This window comes from Rhinoderma darwinii, chromosome 1 (assembly GCF_050947455.1).
Source record: "Rhinoderma darwinii isolate aRhiDar2 chromosome 1, aRhiDar2.hap1, whole genome shotgun sequence".
Lineage (NCBI taxonomy): Eukaryota > Metazoa > Chordata > Amphibia > Anura > Rhinodermatidae > Rhinoderma > Rhinoderma darwinii.
The window spans coordinates 415326918-415352367 of record NC_134687.1 but is presented as its reverse complement, the minus strand read 5'-3'; the positions used below and the strand labels follow the sequence as shown (position 1 = coordinate 415352367).

General features: G+C 42.4%; 1 protein-coding gene across 1 annotated transcript in view; it reads right to left on the bottom strand.

Annotated features, from left to right (window-relative positions):
- RIPK3 (receptor interacting serine/threonine kinase 3) overlaps positions 1-25450 on the bottom strand; it is a 76089-nt gene that overhangs the window by 33012 nt on the left and 17627 nt on the right. Inside the window, exons 4-9 of the mRNA XM_075863403.1 lie at positions 19766-19815; positions 14945-15103; positions 5710-5795; positions 3834-3972; positions 3385-3479; positions 3238-3274 (exon numbers count right to left, since the gene is read on the bottom strand). Of these exons, the coding sequence (XP_075719518.1) occupies positions 3238-3274; positions 3385-3479; positions 3834-3972; positions 5710-5795; positions 14945-15103; positions 19766-19815 (566 nt within the window). The remainder of the gene's footprint in view (positions 1-3237; positions 3275-3384; positions 3480-3833; positions 3973-5709; positions 5796-14944; positions 15104-19765; positions 19816-25450) is intronic.

Sequence of the window (25450 nt, the reverse complement as noted above, 5' to 3'; positions counted from 1 at the left end):
TCTGTTTTTGTTTTTATATGTGTGTGTGTATATATGGGTGTGTTTGTGTATATGTGTTTTGTGTATATGTTTGTGTATATATGGGTGTATTTGTGTATATGTTTGTGTGTAGATGTTTGTGTGTGTTTTTGTATATGTGTATATGTGTGTATATGGGTGTGTGTTTGTGTGTATATATGGGTGTGTTTGTGTATATGTGTTTGTGTATATGGGTGTGTGTTTGTGTGTATATATGGGTGTGTTTGTGTATATGTGTTTGTGTATATGTGTGTTTGGGTATGTGTGTTTTTGTTTGTATATGTGTTCGTGTATGTGTGTATAACTGTGTGTGTGTGTGTTTGGATATGTGTGTTTTTGTTTGTATATGTGTGAGTTCGTGTATATGTGTGTGTTTGTCTGTTTATGTGTGTGTGTATATCTTGTTGTGTTTGTGTATATATGTGTGTGTCTGTGTATGGTTGTTTGTTTGTGTGTGCGTGTATATATGTGTGTAGGTGAGTAGAAGTATTGGTATTGTTCACATTGATAACTGTTTTTTTATGTTGTTGCAGATTTTGATGTACCGATTGGACTACATCTACGATTCGTTGGACTACTGCGTAGATCTGCGTTTTTTCAAATTTTAATAAAATGGTTAACGAGGGTTTTGTTGGGGATTTCTTATTTCAATAAAAAAGAATTGTCTTTGTGTTTTTTTTTTCAAACTTTATTAGTGCCTAGATAATGGCAGTTGGCTGATTGACAGCGTCCATTATTAAGGCGGTACTTAGTGTTAGCCGGTGCAGAGGCTAGCACTAACCACCCATTATTACCCCGGTACCCACCACCACCAGGGGTGCCGGGAAGAGCTTGGTACGATCCAGTACCCAACCATCTGTTGTGATGGTCGGGTACTGGGGCGGCCGTAGGCTGGTATTATGAGGCTGGGAAGGGCCAAAATCAGTGGACCTTCCCACCCTTGTAATGCTAGGCTGCTGCTGCTGTGTTGTATCGGGCTGGTTATAAAAATGGGGGGGACCCCCACGTCGTTTTTTTTTGGAATTTAACAAATTTAGCAATAGACGGGTCCCCCACATTTTTAATAACCAGCCATATACAAGGCCGCAGCAGTCTGGCATTACATGGGTGGGAAGGGCCACTGGTTTTGTCCATTCCCAGGCTAATAACACTGTGTTGTATGTGGCTGGTTATGATAAATTGGGTGGAACCCCATGTCTTTTTTAAAAAAAAAATGTAAATAAATAAATAATTTAAAAAAATGACGTGGGGTCCCCCCCCACTTTTATAACCAGCCAGATACAACACAGCAGCAGCAGCCTAGCATTACAAGGGTGGGAAGGTCCACTGTTTTTGGCCCTTCCCAGCCTCATAATACCAGCCTGCGGCCGCCCCAGGGCCCGACCATCACAACAGATGGTCGGGTACTGGATGGTACCTGGCTCTTCCCGGCACCCCTGGTGGTTTTGGGTACCGGGGTAATAATGGTGGTTAGTGTTAGCCTCTGCACCGGCTAACACTAAGCCTCGCATTAGTAATGGATGTTGTCACTCAGACAGCGGCCATTACTAAAGTGGTAATAATAAAATTTGAAAAGAAAAAGACAAAGATATAGATAAAATATTTTATTGAAATAAAGCACCCCCAACACAACCCTCATTAACCATTTTATTGTAGAAAAAAAACCGTCATCGAAGTAGTCCTCGAAACCGACGTAGTCCAAACACCAAACCTGTAAAAAAATAAAATAATGAAATAAAACATGTTGTAGGCTTAGATTCAGTTTAATGTGTGATACTGACTGTTATACCATGTATAGAAGCCTGCCGCGAAGTTGACTTAGATACAGGGCGCCAGCAGACAGTATCATACATGGCCATACAGACATATATACATGCAAACTATCATACATACATGCATACACACACACATGAAAACATACATACATACAAACAAACATGCAAAGATACATACATACATATATACAAGCATGCACAAATATACATGCAAACATAAATACATGCAAACATAATTACATACATGCACATATATAAACATACATGCAAACATACATGCAAAAATAAAAACATGCAAACATACATACATGCACATATATACATACATACATGACAACATACATACAAACATACATGACAACATACATACATGCAAACATACATACATGCAAACATACATACACACATGCAAACATATATACATGCAAATATACATACAAACATGCACATGTATACATACATGCCAACATACATGCAAACATACATGCACATATATACATACATACATGACAACATACATACATGCAAATATACATACATACACACATGCACATATATACATACCAACATACATGCACATATATACATACATGACAACATACATACATACATGACAACATACATACATATATATATATATATATATACACACATGCAAATATACATACATTCATGCAAACATACATGCAAACATACATACAAATATACATACACACATGCACATATATACATACATGACTACATACATACATACATACATGACAACATACATGCAAAAATACATACATGCAAATATATACATGCAAATATACATACAAACATGCACATATATACATACATGCCAACATACATGCAAACATACATGCACAGATATACATACATACATACATGCCAACATACATACATGCCAAAAAATAATAATAATACGTTCATACTTACTTTCCTCCTGTCCGGCCTCCAGCGATGACGTTTCATTCATGTCGCCGCTGCAGCCTGTGATTGGCTGCAGAGGCGGTCACGTGGGATGAAGCGTCATCCTGACGTGCGTGACCGCCACTACAGCCTGTGATTGGCTGCAGCGGCGAAAGGGATGAAACGTCATCGCTGGAGGCCGGACAGGAGGAAAGTAAGTACGAACGTATAATTTTTATTTTTTTATTACATTTAAATGGTATTTTCCGCGCGCCGAGCATGTACTGTGAAGGTTGCTGAAAGAGTTAGTGCAGCCCATTAACTCTATCAGCACCCTGGACAGTAGCATGCTCGGCGCACGTAAGTGACAGGTTCGGTCAGAACTAGTTCGGTCCGAACCGAACTTTTTTGTGAAATTCGGCGAACTAGCCGAACCGAACTTTTGATAAGTTCGCTCATCTCTACTTATGATTGTTATATCTGCAAGCTGCCATATTATCACAGTGCATTTTTATTAGTTATCGATATTTACCTTGGTAATATTGAGATTGAGTTCTGTAATTAGATCCCTGGATGACATAATAAATACATAAGAATTAACGAATGTTATCACTGATACATACACAAACATTATGGCATATACAGTATGTAAATAATGAAAATTATATTGTTTTCATACCACAGCTCCTCTTAGGTCACCTTGTGGTAAAGTTTCTCGACGAACCATTGTAGGCTGCGCTTGCATGTTTGGAGAGCTCGTTTCTGGCACAGATTCTAAATGTTAAACAGGTAAATATAAGGAATAACTTATATGAAGAATTCTCTCTTGAGACTTGAGTAGTATAAAAAGTGGTTCCCACACTATTAACTTTAACTTCCTATTCACAGGACAAGTGACAAATGTTAGATTGGTGTGCGTCCGACTGCTGGGATCCCCGTGATCGCTAGAACGGGGATCCTCTGACCTTCTCCTCCATTCCTCCTCCTATGCGTGGCCGCAGTGGGCAGTTGTATGGAGTTGAATGCTTACCCCATTCTAGCAATCAAACTTTAATCATCTATTATGGGGATAAGTGACAAATGTTAATAGTGGGAAACCCTTTAATGGTTTGTATAATGTCTATTTACCCACTAACACAGTTGGTCCTTCAGAAAAGTCCAAAGTCCTAAGTTTGTGTACCATTTCCGACATATCTTTAGTATTTACAGATGCTGTGTCTGTCGTATGTGATACAGTTGTTGTCTTACAAGAAGACGCAGAAGAATCCTTAGGGATAGGAAAATGAAAGATTATTTATTAGCCCATATCATGCACAGAAACATAATCATTAACAAACAAACAAACAAACAAACAAACAAACAAACAAACAAACAAACAAACAAACAAACAAACAGATAAAGCCTATAATATCATATGAATTAATATGTACCATCAGATGACATAGTCACCAATGATACACTGCAATGTGGCGCTAAAAAAATAGATAATTGGCATATGACAGTAATAATCTACTTATCCCCTCATAGATTTGCACATGACACTTATTAAGGCGGTATTACACAGCCCGCCAAGGGCCATGTAAATGAGTGCTGATCCACGAGACAGCTCATTGATCGGCGCTCGTTTGCACCTTTCACAAGGAGCTATGTATGGGGACGAGCGATTGTTAATCCGATCGCTCGTCCCCATACATTTCGATCATGTTGGCAGCACGTCTCCCTGTTTACACAGGGAGATGTGCTGCCGACAATAATAGTTTCGGCATTTAACCCTTTCAGGACTGAGCCTGTTTTGGCCTTAAAGACGAAGCCGATTTTTTCAAATCTGACATGTGTCATTTTATGTGGTAATAGCTTGGGAATGCTTTTACATATCCAAACGATTCTGAGATTGTTTTCTCATGACATATTGTACTTTATGTTAGTGAAAAAAGGCTGACAGAAGAGAGACAAAGGGAGGCCCCCACCCTTTATTTACACTTTTTAGATGCCACCATCAGCATTGATGGTGCCATTGAAAGAGTTAAATGTCTGGGATCAGAGGTTCCTCTGATCCTGGCCATTGCAGCAGGTGTGCTGCTGTCAATTACCGCCGCTCTCTTGCTGTTGCTCATGCAGGAACAGCTGCACCAGTGCAAATGACGTGGCTTTTTATTGTGGAGCTTTAGTAAAGGCCAAACGTGATGTACAATTACATCATGGTGCATCAAGGGGTTAATGAAGGAGAAATACCATCCATCCTTTAAAACCTGTATTTCTTTTAGTACATGTCTAAAAAGTGTCCCAGCAAATTAGTGATGTCCCAGCCAATGGTAAATATACCCAAACGCTTTTGAAAAAAAAACATATGTCTATCAAGTTCAACCAGGGAAGGGTAGAGGATGTGGATGGAAAGAAGGGTTAAATCGTTGTATGTTGTTTCCCTGTATTGATCAAAAGAAAGTCCCATAAAAAAACGACAATAAAACAAGTATCCTAGATATTTACCTACACCTTGATGTTGTTCTCTTCAAAGAATTCATCTCACCCTTTCTTAAAGCCATCTACTGTTTCTATGCAGATCATCTCCTGGGGTGACTGTTCATAGATTCACAGCTCTTATGGTAAAGAAGGCTTGTCATCTCTGGAGATTGAAATTCATTTTTTTTTTTTACCGAAGGGAGCGCCCCCTTATCTTTACATTGAACGGCTTTTCACTATATATTTTTTGTATGCGCTATTTATATACTTATATAAGTTAATCATGTCCCCCCTCTTCTCAAGACTAAATAAATGTCATTCTTTTAATCTTTCTTCATAACTAAGATTCTCCATGCCCCTTATTAGTTTAGTTGTTCTTCTTTTCACCTTTTCCAAATTCAGGGCATCCTTTCTATTAAACAGTGCCAAGAACAGGGGTTAAAACTATTTTAACCCTTTATGAGCATTTCAGAAAAACTCATTCTTACAAGAACATTACCTACCAATTGTGCTTGAAAATATATATCCTGTGAATTACACTCACCATCTCGTCCTGAATTTGTCTTACTGCTTTCCTTATCTCACATGTGTCATATGCATTGAAAAATTCATTCCATTCGTTACAGCATTCTGTTAGTGGTAGAAAACAACAAACATGTAAAATTCCTCTAAAGGTGGGTTCACTTGGTGTATGTGACTGAAAATCTTCTCCATGCATGTGAATGAGGTTGTTTCTGCATCATGTGCGTAGATTTTCTATTTAGATACAGAATTGCAAGTAGAACATATGCATTTATCAGATGCAACCAGTAAGATAGTACAGGAGTGTCTGTACAGTGGATATAAAAAGTCCACACACCCCTGTTATATGCCAGGTTTTTGTCATGTCAAAAAATCAGCACAAGATGAATCATTTCAGAACTTTATCCACCTTTAATGTGACCTATAATCTGTACAATTCCATTGAAAAACAAACTGAAATTATTTATAAGGGAAAAATAAAGATAACAAAAATACAATACTGTAGTTGCATAAGTGGGAACACCCTCTTATAATTAGGGATGTGGTTGTGCTCAGAATTAGCCAATCACATTTAAACTCATGTTAAATAGTAGTCAGTACACAGATATCATCATTTAAAGTGATTCTGAGTAACCCCATATAATGTTCAGCTGTTCTATTAGGATTTTCCTGACATTTTTTGTTGTTGCATGTGACAGCAAAAGCCATGGTCCGTAATGAGCTTACAACACGTCAAGGGGAACTAATTGTTGAAAGGCATCAGTCAGGAGAAGGGTAACAAAGAATTTCCAAGGCATTAGATATACCATGGAACACAGTGAAGATGGGTATCAAGAAGTGGCATTACCAAGAACTGGACGTCCCTCAAAGCTTCATGAAAAGACAAGACGAAAATTGGTTCGGGAGGCTACCAAGAGGCCTACAGCAACATTAAAGGAGCTGCAGGACTTTCCGGCAGGTACTGGTTGTGTAGTGCATGTGACAACAACCTCCCGTATTCTTCATATGTCTGGGCTGTGGGGTAGGGTGGCAAGACGGAAGCCTTTTCTAACAAAGCAAAACATCCAAGCCCGGATATGTTTTGCAAAGACCTACATTAAGTCTGCCAAAAGCATGTGGGAAAACGTGTTATGGTCTGATGAGACCAAGGTTAAACTTTTTGACCATAATTCCAAAAGGTAAGTTTGGCGCAAAGCCAAAACTACACATCACCGAAAGCACACCATACCCACAGTGAAGCATGATGGAGGCAGCATTATGCTTTGGGGCTGTTTTTTTTTGCATTTGGAACTGGGGCTTTAGTCAAGGTGGAGGGAACAAAAGTCAATATTGGAACAAAACCTGCAGGCCTCTGCTAAAAAGCTGGAGATGAAGGGGAATTTCCCCTTTCAGCAGGACAACAACCCAAATCATACCTCCAAATCAACAAAACAATGGCTATATAAAAAGTCTACACACCCGTGTTAAAATGCCAGGTTTTTGTCATGTCAAAACATCTGTCCAAGATGAGTCATTTCAGAACTTTTTCCACCTTTAATGTCACCTATAATCTGTACAATTGTATTGAAAAACAAACTCAAATCTTTTAGGGTTGAAAAATAAAAATAAAGAACAAAAATAATTTGGTTGCATAAATATGCACACCCTTAAACTAATACTTTGTTGAATTACCCTTTGACTTTATGACAGCAGTCAGTCTTTTTGGGTAGAAGTCTATCAGCATGGCACATTTTGACTTGGCAATTGTTCCCACTCTTCCTTGCAAAAGCGCTCCAAATCTGGCAGATTGCGAGGGCATCTCCTGTGTACAGCCCTCTTCAGGTCACCCCACAGATTTTCAATGGGATTAATGTCTGGGTTCTGGCTGGGCCATTCCAAAACTTTGATCTTCTTCTGGTGAAGCCATTCTTTTGTTGATTTGGAGGTATGTTTTGGGTCGTTGTCGTACTGAAAGGTGAAATTCCTCTTCAGTTTTTTAGCAGAAGCCTGCAGGTTTTGTGCCAATATTGACTGATATTTGGAACTGTTCATAATTCCCTCCACCTTGTCTAAGGCCCCAGTTCCAGCTGCAACAAAACAGCCCCAAAGCATAATGCCACCACCACCATGCTTCACTGTGGGTATGGTGTTATTTTGGTGATGTGCAGTTTTGGCTTTGCGCCAAACATACCTTTTGGAATTATGGCCAAAACGTTCAACCTTGGTCTCATAAGACCATAACACGTTTTCCCACATGCTTTTGGCAGACTTAATTTAGATCTTTGAAAAACATATCCGGGCTTGGATGTTTTTCTTTGCTAGAAAAGGCTTCCGTCTTGCCACCCTACCCCACAGCCCAGACATATGAAGAATACAGGAGATTGTTGTCACATGTACTACACAACCAGTAACTGCCAGAAATTCCTGCTGCTCCTTAAATGTTGCTGTAGGACTCTTGGTAGCCTCCCGGACCAATTTTCGTCTTGTCTTTTCATCAAATTTTGAGGGACGTCCAGTTCTTGGTAATGTCTTGGTAATGTCACTATTGTGCCAAATGTAATTCTAATTCTGTAATTCTTGATGACCGTCTTCACTGTGTTCCATGGCATATCTAATGCCTTGGAAATTCTTTGGTACCCTTCTCCTGACTGATGTCTTTCAACAATCAGATCCCTTTGACGTGTTGTAAGCTCATTACGGACCATGGCTTTTGCTGTCACATGCAACAAAAAAAATGTCAGGAAAATCCTAATAGAACAGCTGAACATTATATGGGGTTACTCAGAATCACTGTAAATGATGTGTACTGACTACTATTTAACATGAGTTTAAATGTGATTGGCTAATTCTAAACACAACCACATCCCCAATTATAAGAGGGTGTTCCCACTTATGCAACCGCATTATTGTAGTTTTGTTATTTTTGTTTTCCCCTCTAAATGATTTCAGTTTGTTTTTCAATGGACTTGTACAGATTATGGGTCACATTAAAGGTGGAAAAAGTTCTGAAATTATTCATCTTGTACTGATTTTTTGACATTTTTGACATTTTAACAGTGGTGTTTAAGCCATTATTATTATTTTACGGGCACAGAAGAGCATAAGCCGAAAGAGTAAGACCCTTGAACTATGCTTTCAATAAGAAGTAGACAGACCTACGGGAAGAGTATCCTGGGAAAATCAAAGTGCCCATGTAGGAATCAGATGTCAGCCTAACACTGGAAATATAGGTCAGAAGCTCCTACGTTTCAGTCTAGCAGGGGTATAGTATAAACTATTTAGACATTTTATCAGGAATTAAAAAATCCCTAGCACATACTACAGTCAAGAAAAAAGGTCCTTTCTTCCTCCATACAGTTTATCTGACAGATTAATGACTTAGTCAAGTCTGAGGTACCCTTTAGACTTTGTAGTTTGAAAAGGAAAAAATAAATAAAGAGAGTGCAAAATTGAGCCTGCAGAACATGTCAGAGCTGGAAACAATGAAAATGAGTGGTTTTTGGAATCCCATGTCTCTCCCGCTGAACCACGATCTCTCTACTCTATAAATCCAGGGGAGAGATCAGCTTGTGAGACAGCTATATACAAATAGAGAAGCCATAAATGATTATCTGTTGCCTTTCCTGGCATGAAGCCAGTTTGGTTGGTGTGAATTAAAGAAGATAACATTATTCAAACTTAATACAAAAATGTTTGCTAGAATTTTGACATCTGTACTTAAAAGAGAAATAGGACGTTAGGAGTCTGGAGTCAGAGGGTCCTTCCCTGGCATCAGCAAAACCACAATTGAAGCCTCTGTCATATAGGCAAGCAGTTTGTCTCTGTCGAAGGCTGCCTCATATACCTCCTGCAGCTTCGGTATCACCATCTCGGTATCATTCTACCACCATGCCTTCTAGGCCAGGCGTTTTCCCTTCGGTTGGGAGCGGATATTTCTTCCTCCACAATCGTGGAGTGTCTAATAGAGCGGCACGGGTGTCCGTTAGTCACCATAAAGGCAAGAGAGATAAAAATGAGTTAATAGTACTAACAGAGACATTGGAATTGGAACTGTAAAGGTTACTTTAAAGAGTAACTAAACTTTTGAAAAACTTCTGACATAGTGACATGTCAGAAGTTTTGATCGGGGGGGATATGAGCACTGAGACCCACACCAATCGCTAATACGAGCCGCTTGGTTTCTGATTGACTTTTCTCGGAGAGCCGAGCAGTTGGTGTACGGGCTCAATAGAAAGTCAATGAGCCCGTACAATTTATATCAGCTTTTCGAGAAAAGCCGACCAGAAACGAAGTGGCTCAGCGCTCACTTGAGCGCTTCTGTCGCTTTGTTTTATCGATTGGTGGGGGGTCTCAGTGCTCGGACCCCCACCAATCAAAACTTCTGACATGTCATTTTTTTGAAAGTTTAGTTACCCTTTAAAAAAGTCTTTAAATTCTCCTTTGATGTCCACAGGGTTTATACATCTAGCGCCGCAGTCATCGGACACCATCCAAGGTATTGTTCGGGGCCGAGAGGACACGCCCAACAGATAAACACTGCAATCAAACCTATTGAAAGGTTAGTTTACATAAAGAGCAAGGCAGAAGCGAAAAACGAAAATGAATTGATACGCCGAATCTGCCTTCTGTCTTAAAGAGAAGCCTATTTGGTGATCTGTTTCCTTTGAGAGGTGATGTTCTTGGTGGATGACATTACGGGCTATCAAAAGAAGTGGCTGCCATTTATCAATATGCTGTTTGATTTACTGTTATAGCCAATTTGCTCTTTATGTGTGATAGCCTGCATATCCTCCCGATGTATTGCTCAGTCTACATATACACTGATTACAGTATTATACATACATGTGATCTGTACATTACTTTTCCAAGGAGGGTGGGGGGTTGAAGTTGTACATCTTAGAAGTTGGCGAATCCCAAAAAACGCTATATGGACCGCAGGCCCTGAGGACGTGGCCACTCCAGAACGAACTTTACTTTCTCAGGATCCATCTTGAGACCCTGATCCGAGATGCTGTAGAGCCCAGAAAGAGCAGAAAATTATTTTCAAAAGTGCATTTCTCCAACTTGGCATACAAGCGATTCCCACTTAATCACAGCGGGACTTGACGGACATGCCTCAGATGTGTCATCGGATCTGGGGAGAAAATCAAAATGTCATCGATATAGACCACATCACAGACATAGAGAAGATCTCGGAAGATATCATTGACAAATTATTGGAAGACCGCGGGAGCATTACACAGGCCGAAGGGCATCACCAGGCATATGTAGTGCCCATCCCGGGTGTTAAATGCCGTCTTCATCTCATCACCTTTACGGATTTGGATTAAGTTGTAGGCCCCACGCAAGTCTAGTTTAGAGAAGATCTCGGCTCCTCGTATGCGATCAAATAGTTCCGAGATCAGTGGCAAAGTGTATTTGTTTTTGACCATGATCTGGTTGATATTGTGGTAGTCAATGCAGGGTTGAAGAGATCCGTCTTTCTTCTTTACAAAGAAGAACCCGGCACCGGCCGGAGAGGAGGATTTTCGTATAAAGCCCCTCTCCAGATTCTCCTTGATATAGGCCAACATGGACTGAGTCTCTGGCAAGGAGCGTGGGTATACCCGTCCATGGGGTGGTGAAGCATTAGAAACCAGTTCAATCGGGCAGTCGTACGCTCGGTGTGGGGGAAGCATCTCGGCCTCCTTCTTGCCCCATTGGAGAACTTCCCCTGGAATTCCAGTCCAGAACCGGGGCATGAAGCCGAAGCCAAGGCAGACCCAGCAACACCGGATTGACGGCTTTGGGCAAGATGAGGAAAGTAATCTGCTCGGTATGAAGAGCTCCCACTTGGAGCTTCAATGGCTTGGTCTCAGACACGATGGGGTCGGGCAGAGGAAGTCTATATTTACCGAGGCAACAGCCAGTGGTGTCTCCAAGGGAACAGTCAGCAACTGGAGCTGATCCACTAGGTCCTGTTGGATGAAGTTTGCCGCGGAACGGAGTCCAGGTAAGCAGAGACCCTGTGCGTCTTCTCACCGGACGCTATGGTCACGGGAATGGACAATTTATTATTCAGTCCTTTTCCACCTAGAGTTGTCTCTCCAACCAATCCTAGGTGCTGGAGTCTTTTTGGCTTTTGGGGACACAGACGCACAAAATGGCCTCCAAAGCCGCAATACAGACAGAGTCTTGAGGTGCGTCTGCTTTGTTTCTCTTGGACCGAAAGCTTGAGACGGTCTACTTGTATAGGCTCCTCCGGTGTAAGCGCTGATGAGGGCAGCAGGGGTTGCTGGAATGTAGCAGCCAGCCCAGGATGTCTTATGGCCCGGCGAACCTCTTGAGAACGTTCCTTGATCCTCATGTCTATCTGGATGGCTAGAACAATGAGGTCATCTAGTGTAGAAGGCAGATCTCGAGCGGCAAGCTAGAAGGTAGCCACCAAGGCTTCGTTGTTCCAGGTCAGCTCTGCCGCCCACAGAGTTGTCTCCTTGGCAAAGGGTCTGCAGGGATGCAGCTGCTGAAGAGACTCGTCCAGGTTCCTCAAATACAGTGCGGAAAGTCTGTAGAAAACACTGTAAGTCACGGATCTCTGGTTCCTGACGTTCCCAGATGGGGTTCGCCCATACCACAGCCTTGCCAGTAAGAATAGAGGCTATGAATGCCATCCTTGTGCCATCGGAAGGAAATGCTCTGGCATGTAGACTGAAGTGGATCTGACATTGGTTGAGAAATCCCCTGCAGGTCCTCGCATCTCCGTCGTAGCGAGGAGGTAGAAGCAGAGAAAATCGGGAATCGGTGCTGCCGGGAGGTGTAATAGGAGAAACAGCAGGAGCAATAGGAGCAGGTGCCATGTCTGCAGCTTGCATATCCAGCCGATGTGCAATTATGTTCACCACCTGGAGGAGTTGGTCCTATCATGACCGGAGGTCTAGCATATCCGCCCGCATGACTTGTGATGTCATCATGGTCTTGGTTTGACTAGTGAAGTCCATGGCCTGAGTGTACTGTCACGATCTGTGGGTATGTGGACCCACTGGGTCGTACTGCCGTAGCAGGATAGCAGATGGCCAAACAGTGTACCAAGTTAATGTCTATATAGAGACTACCAAGCACAAGGGTACCTGTAGCAGTTCAGACAGTAGTAACGGCTAGGCTCAGCGTGGTGTAATACAGCAGGCGTGACCGATGGCACAACACGACTCCAACTTTCTAAGGCAGAGGAACAACGGTAGCACAGGATACAAGATACAGGTAGCAGGTACGGGAACACTGGGAACAGGATAACACTAAGGGACCATTTGCAAGACTCACACGGGTAAACACAACAACGTTCAGGCAATGAGAAAAGGGCAGAGCCCTTTTTATAGTCCAGGGTGATCATGGGTTAATGATAATTATTTTCATGTGCACGCGCTGGCCCTTTAAGGCCGGGCATGAGTGTGCGCGCGCCCCCTACGGGACACAGCAGAATGGAGTGAAAGTGAGCGCTGGCATCTCCTGGCGAGAAAAGTTATCGTAGAGAAGCAGAGTTTCTTACGAACGCCCAAAAGGAGTACCTTCCCATGTTTACACTGTCTTCAGTGTTGAAACATCACGAAAGGGGACAAGTTTTATCATCCCTTATCGGGGAGAGGTTTTGACATTAAAGTTTTTTTACCTGCGATTCGTCATATGTCACTTATGCGATCAAGTGTCTGGTGCGGTGTCGTGTATGTTGTAGAGACTACCCAGCATATACGAGTTTGCATCTCACAATAAATTACAGCATTGAATGGTAGATTTATGTTATTACCCATTCTCTTTCATTTTGACCAAATAAAGCATACTATTTCACAGTTGAAATATCAGGTTTTGGAGGAAACTGCACCTCCACGTCGTGGTGGTGACCGTATCAAAATACTTAAATGTAGAGAATCCTATTGGATCCATACTTTACAATCTTTGGAAGCCCAAAGTCTTATTCGTATGTTGTATCTCTACATCACTTTATATGTTAATCTAATATAAAATGCTGAACCACTTGAATATGAGAGGATATTCCCTTTTCTAGGACACCACCGGATTCGTTGTAATTATTTACTTTTCATTGTTTTGGGGGTTTTTTAATACTTTTTTTTGCAATTTACTGTCTGGTCAATTAAAAATATATAATGAACATATGTTATATTATTTATACCAATCTTTAGTGAATACAATATTTCTTTATGGAGCAAAACGGAACAATATTCTGTTTTTTTGGTCATACATACTAATTTCATATGAGTATTACTAGTGTTAATCCATATTCATATGATATTGCTTCTATTTATATTCAGTTGTTCTCCGTAGTAAATAAACACTAGTTTCATTTATAAAATTGACAAGTGATAGGGTGAGTCATGTTTGACACGCCCCATGCAGGCTAACATAAGGGATTTTGAATTCAACATGGGATAGTTGTCTATGACGCTAGGAGTCCCTGCGGAAAACTGTCCTGTACTGAAAACATGATTACAGTACGGGACAGTTTTCCGGCAGCAAGGCAGGGACTCCTAGCGCCATAGATAACTATGCCCGGCTCCCTGCAGTGTGTTCGGTCCGGGACATATGGCCGACATATGGACTGTATATCAGGGACCGAACATGCTCGTGTGAATTAGGCCTCACACTGGCGACAGACGTTGCAGGACAACACGCTGAGATTAAACTATCTTCTATTGAATTTTCTATGCATGCAATCTGGTAAGGAGATACTGCTTCACTTAGTGGACTGCATTTCTAGTTTCAATTTCAAGTCCAGACAAAGAGGTGGTGAATGGGATTTATTGGGTTTAAAAACAATAAAGGCAGATATGAGGCTTATTCTCTTTATTGCATTATATCTGCCTTTATTGTTTTTAAACCATTTACCATTTGTCTGTGGATTGCCAATAAAACATATATTTTGTTCAGTTGCAATTTGTGCTGTTTTCTTCAGATAGTACCAGGCACAGCCACAACCACAACTTTAGGTAGGTGTAAACAATGAAGAAGACGCAATGACGGAATGATCAGTGACGGTGCTGGGAATTGGAACTCCTACTGATCAAAAATTGATGGCCTATTCCAGGGGTCACTCTATTATACTCATGAACACTGATCTTTTTTTTATTTTTATTAAAGATCTATCATACCTTTTAGTAGAATACATGTATGCATGTCTATAACAGAGTAATCACTGTTTTATTTAAGACTCATTTGGCCATGTAGCATATCGGGTACAGACAAAACACTAACCATAATCCAATTATTATTGCTTGACAGGTGTTACTTACCACTGAAGGGAGGCCTCTTGGACTTGTCATTATCCCAGCAGCGTTTAGTAAATTTAATTGCCTCATTTAGATATTTCACTGACATCTCATTTTCCAATGCCTGAAGACATGGACGTTGGCCACGGGAAACAAGTTCACGTATCAAGGCAGATATGTCAACTGACAGAGAAGAGATATAAATGTAGTCAGTTTTTTCATTTTAAAGAGTATATATCGTTACAAAAAGACTGTGCTGTTCTGTGTGCTCTAAGCCAATTAAATTTCTCCTCCCTGCTGCTCCCTCCTCTCTCACAAACAAGCTGAGGCAGACAGACTGCAGCTGCATCCCCCTCATACCCATCTAGCATTTACTGTGTTACACTAGACAGATTTAAAAAAAAGAAAAGGGTATGCTTTCAGTTTGCTGTGGCTCTGGCTACCAGCATCAACAAACAATTAATTTTGCTGAAGGAATCCTTGTTTGGCCACTGCCGGGAAAATGCAGTATTATGGAGATGAATTCTGATGAATGACCATCCATGTAATAAACTAATACATGAACAGCATAAAGAGGCTATGTACACCTTTTGAAATAGTTTTTTATTTTAAATAAAATGTCTATCAGTGTGTTTTGTACAACTTTGTAAACACTTTTTAAAAAAAAATATTTTTACTTTTTGAAATACAGCTGCTTTGTATCCTGTATACAGAGCAACTGTATCTTGCGCTAAGACCTGAATCCGTCAGGCCAGCGGGACTGACGGGTTCAGTGTCAGAGGTTCCTGCGTGTTTTTGACACGCAGGATCGAGCTGTTACCGATCAAATCCAGGTTCATGACTTAGATCTGATTGATATCAGGTGGATCCTGCGTGTCAAAAACATGCAGGACCCACTGACACTGAACCCGTCAGTGCCGCTGAAGTGAAGGATACAGGTATCAGCGGTAGATACAGCTGCTCTGTAAACAGTATACAAAGCAGCTGTATCTCAAAAAATTAAAATAATTTTTAATAAAAAGTATTTAGAAAGCTGCACAAATCACACTGATAGACATTTTTATTATTGAAAAAACAAAACAAAAACGATTTCAAAGGGATACATAGCCTTTAATTCCACCAGAGTGAGAGGTGCTTTTACACATGGTCTCTCTGCTCAGGCTGTTAGATGGGGGTCCTGAGTGGGAGACTCCTCTCAATGACATCTATATGCCCTAACAGGGTATACAGACTGGGGTTGTCTTTATGAGACAACCCCTTTAATTCTAACCTAATGGAAGCTAAGAAAGATTCCAGAGGTGCTTCAGGTTATTAAATTTAACTTTAAAATTTAGAAAATAAATTTCATAGAAAAAAAAATCTTTATAACATACTAACCTTTAAAGCCATTGCCCCCCATAGGTCATACATCCTGCCATGTCACAAGAATGGGGGACCCTTATTTTTAGGGGTAAGAAACCCCTTTTAAATTCAATGGTTGTAGGGAATATGTTACACTTGTTAATAGGGCTAAAAAAATCCATCATTAAGAAAGGCATTTATACAAGAAATTCAATATAGAAAATCCCCACACTGGAGTCAAGAATATATTGTACAAAGTACAAATACCAAGAGAAAGAAAAGAGGGAAGGGGAAAAAATTTAAATAAAAAAAAAAGAGGGTGCAGAGGAAGTAACATAATGGGAATAATATTCTTCCATATACAGGGTTGGCCATTTATATGGATACACCTAAATAAAATGGGAATGGTTGGTGATATTAACTTCCTGTTTGTGGCACATTAGTATATGGGAGGGGAGAAACTTTTCAAGCTGGGTGTTGACCATGGCGGCCATTTTGAAGTCGGCCATTTTGTATCCAACTTTAGTTTTTTCAATGGGAAGAGGGTCATGTGACACATCAAACTTATCGAGAATTTCACAAGAAAAACAATGGTGTGCTTGGTTTTAACGTTACTTTATTCTTTCATGAGTTATTTACAAGCTTCTCTTTGTTTACAGCCATTGACATGTCGCAGAGGTTAACACGTGAGGAGCGGATAGAAATTGTGTTGATGTCTGGTGAACGCAGTACCCGGGTCATTGCAGCAGATTTCAATGCAAGACACCCTACGAGACCACCCATCTCCCATGCTACAGTTTGCAAACTGCTTGCCAAGTTTCGTGAAACGGGTTCAGTGTTGGATTTGCCCAAATGTGGACGCATGAAAACTGTCACTAATGAAGAAAAATCAGTGGCTGTCTTAGCTTCATTCAGCAAGAACCCACATCGCAGCACTCGCCGCATGTCACTGTAGAGTGGCATCAGTCGAACATCCCTTCGGCGGATATTAGCTACTCACAAATGGCACCCTTACAAACTCCAGCTGCTGCAGCATCTCAACGAGAATGACCCAGATCGGCGCACTGAATTTGCAGAATGGGCAAAACAAAAATTGGAACAGGACCCTCAGTTTACACAGAACAGTTTACTCAGTTTGTTCAGTGATGAGGCAAACTTTTATGTGAATGGTGAAGTTAACAAACAAAACCAACGCTATTGGTCTGACACTAACCCACATTGGATAGATCCCTCCAAGACTGTTGGAACACAAAAATTGATGGTATGGTGTGGTATATGGGGTACAAAGATAGTGGGGCCATTCTTCATCAATGGAAACCTCAAGGCCACGGGATATCTGAAATTGCTACATGATGATGTGTTTCCCTCTTTATGCACTGAAGCTGCCACGTTCCCTGAGTTGTTCCAGCAAGATGGTGCACCACCACATTATGGGTGTCAGGTCCGAGCATTCCTAGATGAACAGTTTCCTGGAAAGTGGATTGGTCATCGTGGGCCAGTTGAATGGCCCCCTAGGTCTCCCGATCTGACCCCCTTAGACTTTTATCTTTGGGGTGATCTGAAGGCAATTGTCTATGCTGTGAAGATACGAGATGTGCAGCAACTGAAACTATGGATACTGGAAGCCTGTGCTAGCATTTCTTCTGCGGTGTTGCTATCAGTGTGTGAAGAGTGGGAGAAGAGGGTTGAATTAACAATCCAACACAATGGGCAGCACTTTGAACACATTTTATAAGTGGTCAGAAACGTGTAAAAAACTCATGAAAGAATAAATAAAGTAACGTTAAAACCAAGCACAACATTGTTTTTCTTGTGAAATGCTCGATAAGTTTGATGTGTCACATGACCCTCTTCCCATTGAAAAAACTAAAGTTGGATACAAAATGGCCGACTTCAAAATGGCCGCCATGGTCAACACCCAGCTTGAAAAGTTTCCCCCCTCCCATATACTAATGTGCCACTAACAGGAAGTTAATATCACCAACCATTCCCGTTTTATTTAGGTGTATCCATATAAATGGCCCACCCTGTAGTATAGACCCCAGTGTTACGACCAGCGGGTTGTGGACCCACGGAGCTACTCCACCGATAAGAGTAGCGGCTGGCAGCGGATAACAGGACACAGGCAGGAGCAGGTAGCTGGATACAGGCGGATAACTGGATACAGGCTGATAACAGAGAGCTGGACACAGGCTGGTAGCGCATAGCTGAATACAGGCTGATAACAGATAGCAATACCGGGCTAGAATCAGATGCACACAGGACCTTTTGCAGGATACAAACTAGGTTGTTCCAATGTAGCTCAGTCAGGGTGCTTCCAGTGAAACAGACTAATATACCTGGTGATTGACAGGGATAGGCTGGAGAAGGATTTGCGTGCGTGTGCTGGCCCTATAAGATGCAGGAAGTGAGCGTGCGCCCAACCTATGGGTAGACCCAGCAACACCAGCAGCAGAAAGAAGTGCTCGCGCATTGCAGTGTGGAGATCCAGAAGTCGTACAGCTTGTAACAAAGGTAACCTGCAGCTGGGCTTCTTTGTAGAGGTATTTAGTCGACCGACGAGCGCAGAGTGCCAACGTTACCCCCGGGAGGCATTCCCCAGCATGTAGTAAAAACACGTCTAATCTATTTCTGTTACCAGGAGTAATACAGTGTAATGGTATGTCTGTATATTTTTCTCACTCCCTATCCCAAGTCACATGGCTGGTATGGACAGCTGGAGTAGAGACTGCGCTTGCACATTACAAGTGTTCTCTACTCCAGCTGTCAGTGTAATAATAGAATTGCTGCGCATGCTTAGCTTTCTCGCTGACAAGCAGAGAGAAAGACGATTTTATAACCCAGTAGTATCAATGCGTTGTTCAATGTGGCCAAAAACAGCTTCTTTTGGTGGACGCGCACAAAGATATAAAATAACAACACCAGGAGGCGCTAATCGATGCCATTTAACGTTATTTCAGCTAAACAAATAATATTTTTTTTAATACTTTACAAAAGTGTTCGGGTTACCATTAGGATTTCACTTTTTTATATCTTTAATGATGGGATGACCTCTTTAACATTTAAAAATGCCTTTAAAAGAAATCTGTCGTAATTTGAGAAAGAACATCTATTAGAATGTATTATGTTTTATAGTGTACCCCCTGCTAGAAATATGTCTAAAGCCGCTTTTGTTTGGTCAGGGAACATCTTGATGACTTAAAATGAGTACCTGCGTCCCTGAAGTGGAGAAACTCAGGTAGCACGACGAGTAAACCGTACATCATTGGAGACTTGTGCACAGGTATAATTCTAATTACACCCATACACAATACTCTTCCGGTGTCCAGCGTGCTACCTGCGTATCTCAATGCATGATGGAAAAAGTAAAGTGACACTTGAGTTCACAGTAAGTGGTGAATGCTAATGTCTGTAACTACCAAACAATCTCTTCTGTAAGTATCAAACAATCTCTGTTTCTCACTGTATCCTATCAGAAAAGCCTGCAACGTTTTGTATTCCTACCAGAATAAGGATTTTCTCCTCTAAGCACAACAGCAGATAAGATGGCGAAACTAAGAGAGAAAAAAAATTATTATTAATATGTATATTTAAATGTGCCCAGAAAGGAAAGGTATAATCAAAAAATTACATCAAATTGAAATCAGGGTGTTTTTATAAACACATTTTAAAAATCATTTTGGTGGTTTTTTTTTTCTACTATCCACATCATTTAAAAAAAAAAATATTCCTGTTTTCATAATGGCCGCTAAAGCAGACACAATAGGCTGAAACTTCCTGTTTTTTGTAGTTCACTCGTCAGCTTTACTGTGTAGACTGGATTCGAATGAGCAGAATCATCTTATTATCAGAGGGTGGGAGGGGGGGTTAATGACCGCTTTTTTGTACCTCTGGAAGCCTAGTTAAGGGCCCTTTGAATGCTCATTCCCGATTGTTGCCCCGTATAAACAGGGCAACGATAAGCCAATGAACGAGCAAACGCTCTTTCATCGGCTGACCTGCTCATTTATGCAACAAGAAATATTATCGTTGTTGGCAGCACAACTCCCTGTGTAATCAGGGAGATGTGCTGCCGACATGATGGAAAGGAAACATATGGGGGCGAGTGATCGTAGTAACGAGCGCTCGTCCCCATACATAACCAATCATAGCTCCTTGTGAAAGAAGCAATCGAGCGCCGATTAACGAGATGTCACGCTATTAAATTAATATTTATCCCTTGGGCCTGCTGTATACTACTGTATAAAATATACCCCCTGACACTGCCCCTATAGCGGCCCCCCACACAGTAGAATGCCCCCATAGCTGCCCCCACACCGTATAATGCCCCACAGCTGCCCCCACACAGTATAATGCCCTGATAGCTTCCCCCACGCTGTTTAATGCCCCTAAAGCTGCCCCCACACAGCCATAATAGTGCCTAGCAAAAATAATAAAACACATACTTACCCATCCCGTTTTAACAATGAGAAGGAGGAGATCCCTCTGCTCCTCCGGTCTCTGACGGCTCCCTGCTCTACCATAGGATTTCACTGTCTCTGCATCCTGAGCACCCAGATACAGTTGAAACCAAGAAAAAAACAAACTGAAAAGCGATATGTGGAAGGTGAAGTTGGTTATCTGCACTGAATTTTAAAAAAAAATGAATTTCACAGCCCTACTTCAAGGTAATTAGTTTATTGAACAAGCTTATAATGTTGTTGTGCCCTGGTCATGCCAGGGTCCGAAAAATAATAATTTTTTTTGAGGGAGAGATTATTGTATTAAGATAAAGGGAGACGGTAAAATTTTTAGATGCTCCTGTGTCCGCAGGGTCAGATGCCAGCTTACCCTACTGACTTGAATTGCTTAATACCTATTTTTATAATATAACCTAGTTTAAACTTGGTTTGAATGTTGTTGAATAAGTGTAGCTGCGGGTGCTCATGTTTGTACTACTGTCATTTTGTGTTAGAAGTTCTTGCTTTGTTTGATTACATCTGCTATCTCTCCTTTTTGGCTTGGACCGCCCAAAAGTACCAAACAGACATGTTTTGTAAATGTATTCCAGTAAAAGATGGGGGCACATATTTCAAACTTGCCCTGGAATCTCATTTAGTGACCCTTTAAATGGATAATAACTTTTCAAACTTATACTAATCTAATAGTATACTGTAATGGCCACGGTCGCGGACCGCCGCTGTCTCTCACCTTCCAACGGCCGCGACCGCAGACCTCTGGTTTCTTGCCAGCGTCTCCCTCCTCAAAGCACATGCGACTGTCCTGCTCTGTAGTGTCCTCTAGGGTGTGCGCGCTCATTCCTGGCCTTAGAGGGCCATCGTGCGCAAATGCAAAGACTTACCCAATTATCCCCAGATCACCCTGGACTATAAAAAGGGCTCTGCCCTAGTACACTCCTTGCCTGTGCGTTGTTGTTGTCTACCCATGTTCGGATTGCAAACGGTCCCTTAGTTGTATCCTGCACCCAGTGTTCCCGTATCCAGCTTCCCGTATCCTGTATGCTGTTGCAGTAATTGTTCCTGAGCCTAAGCCTATTGTTGGAGTCGTGTATGTATCATCTGCCACATCTGTTTCATCGGCCACACCAAGAACCATCTGTGCCGAAATCTCTGCTACACCTCGTGTCTGTCTGAACTATTACAGGTACCCTTGTGCTAAAGACTTTTTGGATAGACTGCTACGACGGAGCGGCCTTGTGGGTCCACATACCCAAGGACCGTGACATATACCTGATATAGATCCACTTTGTAATTTACATACTGTTAAAGTTTAGTTGTTTTATCCATGCAAATTCTGTGTGAAGTTACTGCCACTAGGTGTCTCTCTTTCTGTAATCTGCTGTCCATCGCCTGTTGTCAGGCAAAGTCCGTAACTGGTTACAGACAGGCTGAAGAAGGTGAGGGTGTATCACTTCACTGCCTGGCTATGCAAGTCTTTCGAGAGGGGAGAGCTAAGCAGAGGGAGGAAGCAGGAGCATTGACAAAGATACAGGCTTCTGGTAAGATTTCTATGTCACCCTAGTGCTTGATTCTCTACTCAGTCCTGCTGTATAATCTTCTCCATGCTGTAGCTGCTTCTATATATGTGATATAGATAGGAGAGCAGGATTCTCCTCTTTTATGTGTGTTAGTGTACAGATGACATGATCGCTCAGAAACAACTGAGAATTAGAAAGATAGCCCACAGAGGGGAAAACTGCTAAATAAGAAATGCCATCTAAAAATCATATAATGGCAAGAAATAGTGTAATTCCTCATGTATATACATGACAGCTAATTCTGAAAAGTCACCTGAAAAGTTGGGTACACTTTAAATAAGACCTTCTATGTCTGAAGCTAGAATGAAATACTGTGTAAGACAAGATCAAATGTGAAGATGGCATTGACAGCCCTGATGGGGATTTTTATGTGATCATCTGACTATACACATAGACTAGAACATGGACTAAAAGTTCATGAGTCAATTTGCAGTAAGTTGTCAGTAATCCAGCCATCTTGGGAAGAGTTAGAATACTGAGGGCTGCATCTATAGAGTGTAATCAAAAGGATTAGCAATACCATGACTCAAATAAGTCGAGTCGCTTTTCCCCTTAGAAAACCTACCCATTACTCAAAGCAGACACTGAAACAGAGTTGGATTTTAATGGCCACAGCAGCCGTTTATTATTTAAATAACAAGGAATTTTAAATACCATAACTTTTTGAATCCCCAAAAAGGAATTCTTCATAGCATTAAATAACCAACTGCGACCCTATCAGGGTCATAACATTATTTAACAACCAGAATGACAGGGGCAAGTCCTTGAAGCTACCGATATTTAACTTTGGTCATCTGCCCACCAATACCTTACCCCCAGCCGTAACCCGGCCCGGGGGCACCAATTACCTTTTGCAGATGACCACCATATATAACACAGCCTTCAAAAAGGGTTAAAACCCTAAGAAGCCGACCAATTGGGGGTGCATCCCGTGATGCATTCTCCCCCACCACTTTTTACGACCTACTTCAAAGACTCCCCCCCCGCCAAAGCGAAATAGGCCTTGACCACCACAAGCCTGCGAGCTCCTCCACACATCCACCGCTCGTTCAATTCCATCAGTCAAAGCCAGACTCCACATATCCATTCCCACATCATTGAGGTGCACACCATCCTCCCTCCAGTACTTTCCTGTCCCGGACTCCAAATCCCAGTGGCGCACCGCAACCCCGCCATTACGTGCCATGAAGCCCGATATAGCCCTGTTAGCCTTAATGCGGGCCTTGTTTAACTCTCGCCACCGAGCGAGCCATGCGCCAACTCTTCCTTGGGACCATCTCCGACCACACAGTCACCAGATTAGGATATGTGGACAATAAGCAAAGCAAATCATGCTTGACGTCCCGCAACAACTCCCGAAAAGGGCGTAGGCCCAAATCGTTGCCCCCCACATGCAAAACCAGCACCTCCGGTGCCCTATCCAACAGTACAAAATTATGAAACTCAGGCAACACCCTGTTCCATGTCATTCCTCGAATACCCATCCACTGCTGGACCGCCACGTCCCGAGGGATCCTGAGCTGTCGACCATCCGGCCGTACATCTGCGCGAAGGGCACCCCAGTACACAAAGGAGTGTCCCATAATCCACACCATGCATGAGTCATGGCCTGCAAAACAAAGGAAAAAACATACACGCACCACCACTCACTGCCTCACACAAGTATTTCACAGGCGGAACGCACACACCCGGAACATGTTACACATTACCATATCATAACATGTGCAAGCGAACATAAGAACGGAAACGCGCAGACTCCCAACGCCCTATCCGCCGCACACCTGCATCATCCAAACCTTATCTCACCGCCTCTGTCGCCGCCCCAATACGAAAAGAGTGAGACGAGTATTGGTCCACCTGCACCTGACAAGCCACCAGACATTTTTTGAATACCGAGATGAACTGGAAACGCGACAAAAACTTGCCATGTGCATGTCGTAGCAACGGAGCATCCGAAAGGCCTGATCCCTCTAATTACTCCCTGAGGCACAAAACTGGGCAAACCGGATGTCCCGGGACTGCAAACAATACCACCCTTCTTCCCACACCTGTCTGATCAGTTTTTGTCCGTCGCAACACTATCTCCACCCTGTCCTCATATAAATCCACATTATCCTGCAGCAAGCCCCCCGGTCTAACCGAACTGGGCGAAACCAATTCCCCTACCCGAAACGCTCCAAAAAAGGCTAACGCAAAAGCCAACCGAAACAGCTTGCTCTCATACACTGAATGACACACCTGCCACACCACCACTTCTAGCGAACATAACAATTGAAAAGACACGTGGCGCCTCTGATCTCGTACCCGTACACCCCGTCTCAATCCCCTCAATGCCTGGCCCACCAAGAAACGCTTCGTGATGTCCACTAACCCCCGTAATTTAAAACCAAAAGCAATGGCCGCCACAAAGCGATTGACCTTGGCGACCGTGCAGCCCTTAGCAAACGCTTCCCCCAACCAAAACAACAAGGCCACCATCCTATCATCATCAGAACACACATCACCCAAAGATCTCACCTACTCTTCCCATTGCCTCCATCCAGCAGCATAAGCCGACCACGTGGAGCTGGCTAGTGAACGTTCAATCAAGGCACCTGCCGCCCGGATACCAGCTCCCACAGATGACTGGGACAGTCCACCCCAGTTAACTCCGCGTCCGGAACCAGATGACGAAAACGATCCCACTGCGAGCGAGAAAGCGCATCAGCAACACAATTCTCCACCCCAGGAACATGCACCGCCACCACCCACGCATTCAACCGTAAACAGGCAAGCACCAACTGACGCAACAAGCAAACCACTGGAGGGGATGACGCCGAAGTGTTATTTATAGCCATCACCACCCCCAGATTATTGCAATGGAAGCGCACTTTCTTATCCCGGAACCTGTCTCCCCAAATGGTGACTGCGACCACGATGGGAAACAGTTCGAGCAGGGCCAAGTTGCTCGTCAAGCCCGCCTCCACCCACGAAACCGGCCATTGTCCCGCGCACCATTGCCCTTTGAAGAACGCCCTGAACCTCACGGCACCTGACGCATCAGTAAACAACTCCAAATCAAAACTGTCTAGCGCCCACGACATCCAAAGAGAGCGACCATTATACTTCGCCAAGAAATTGAGCCAAACCTGCAAATCTTCCCTGTGATCCGC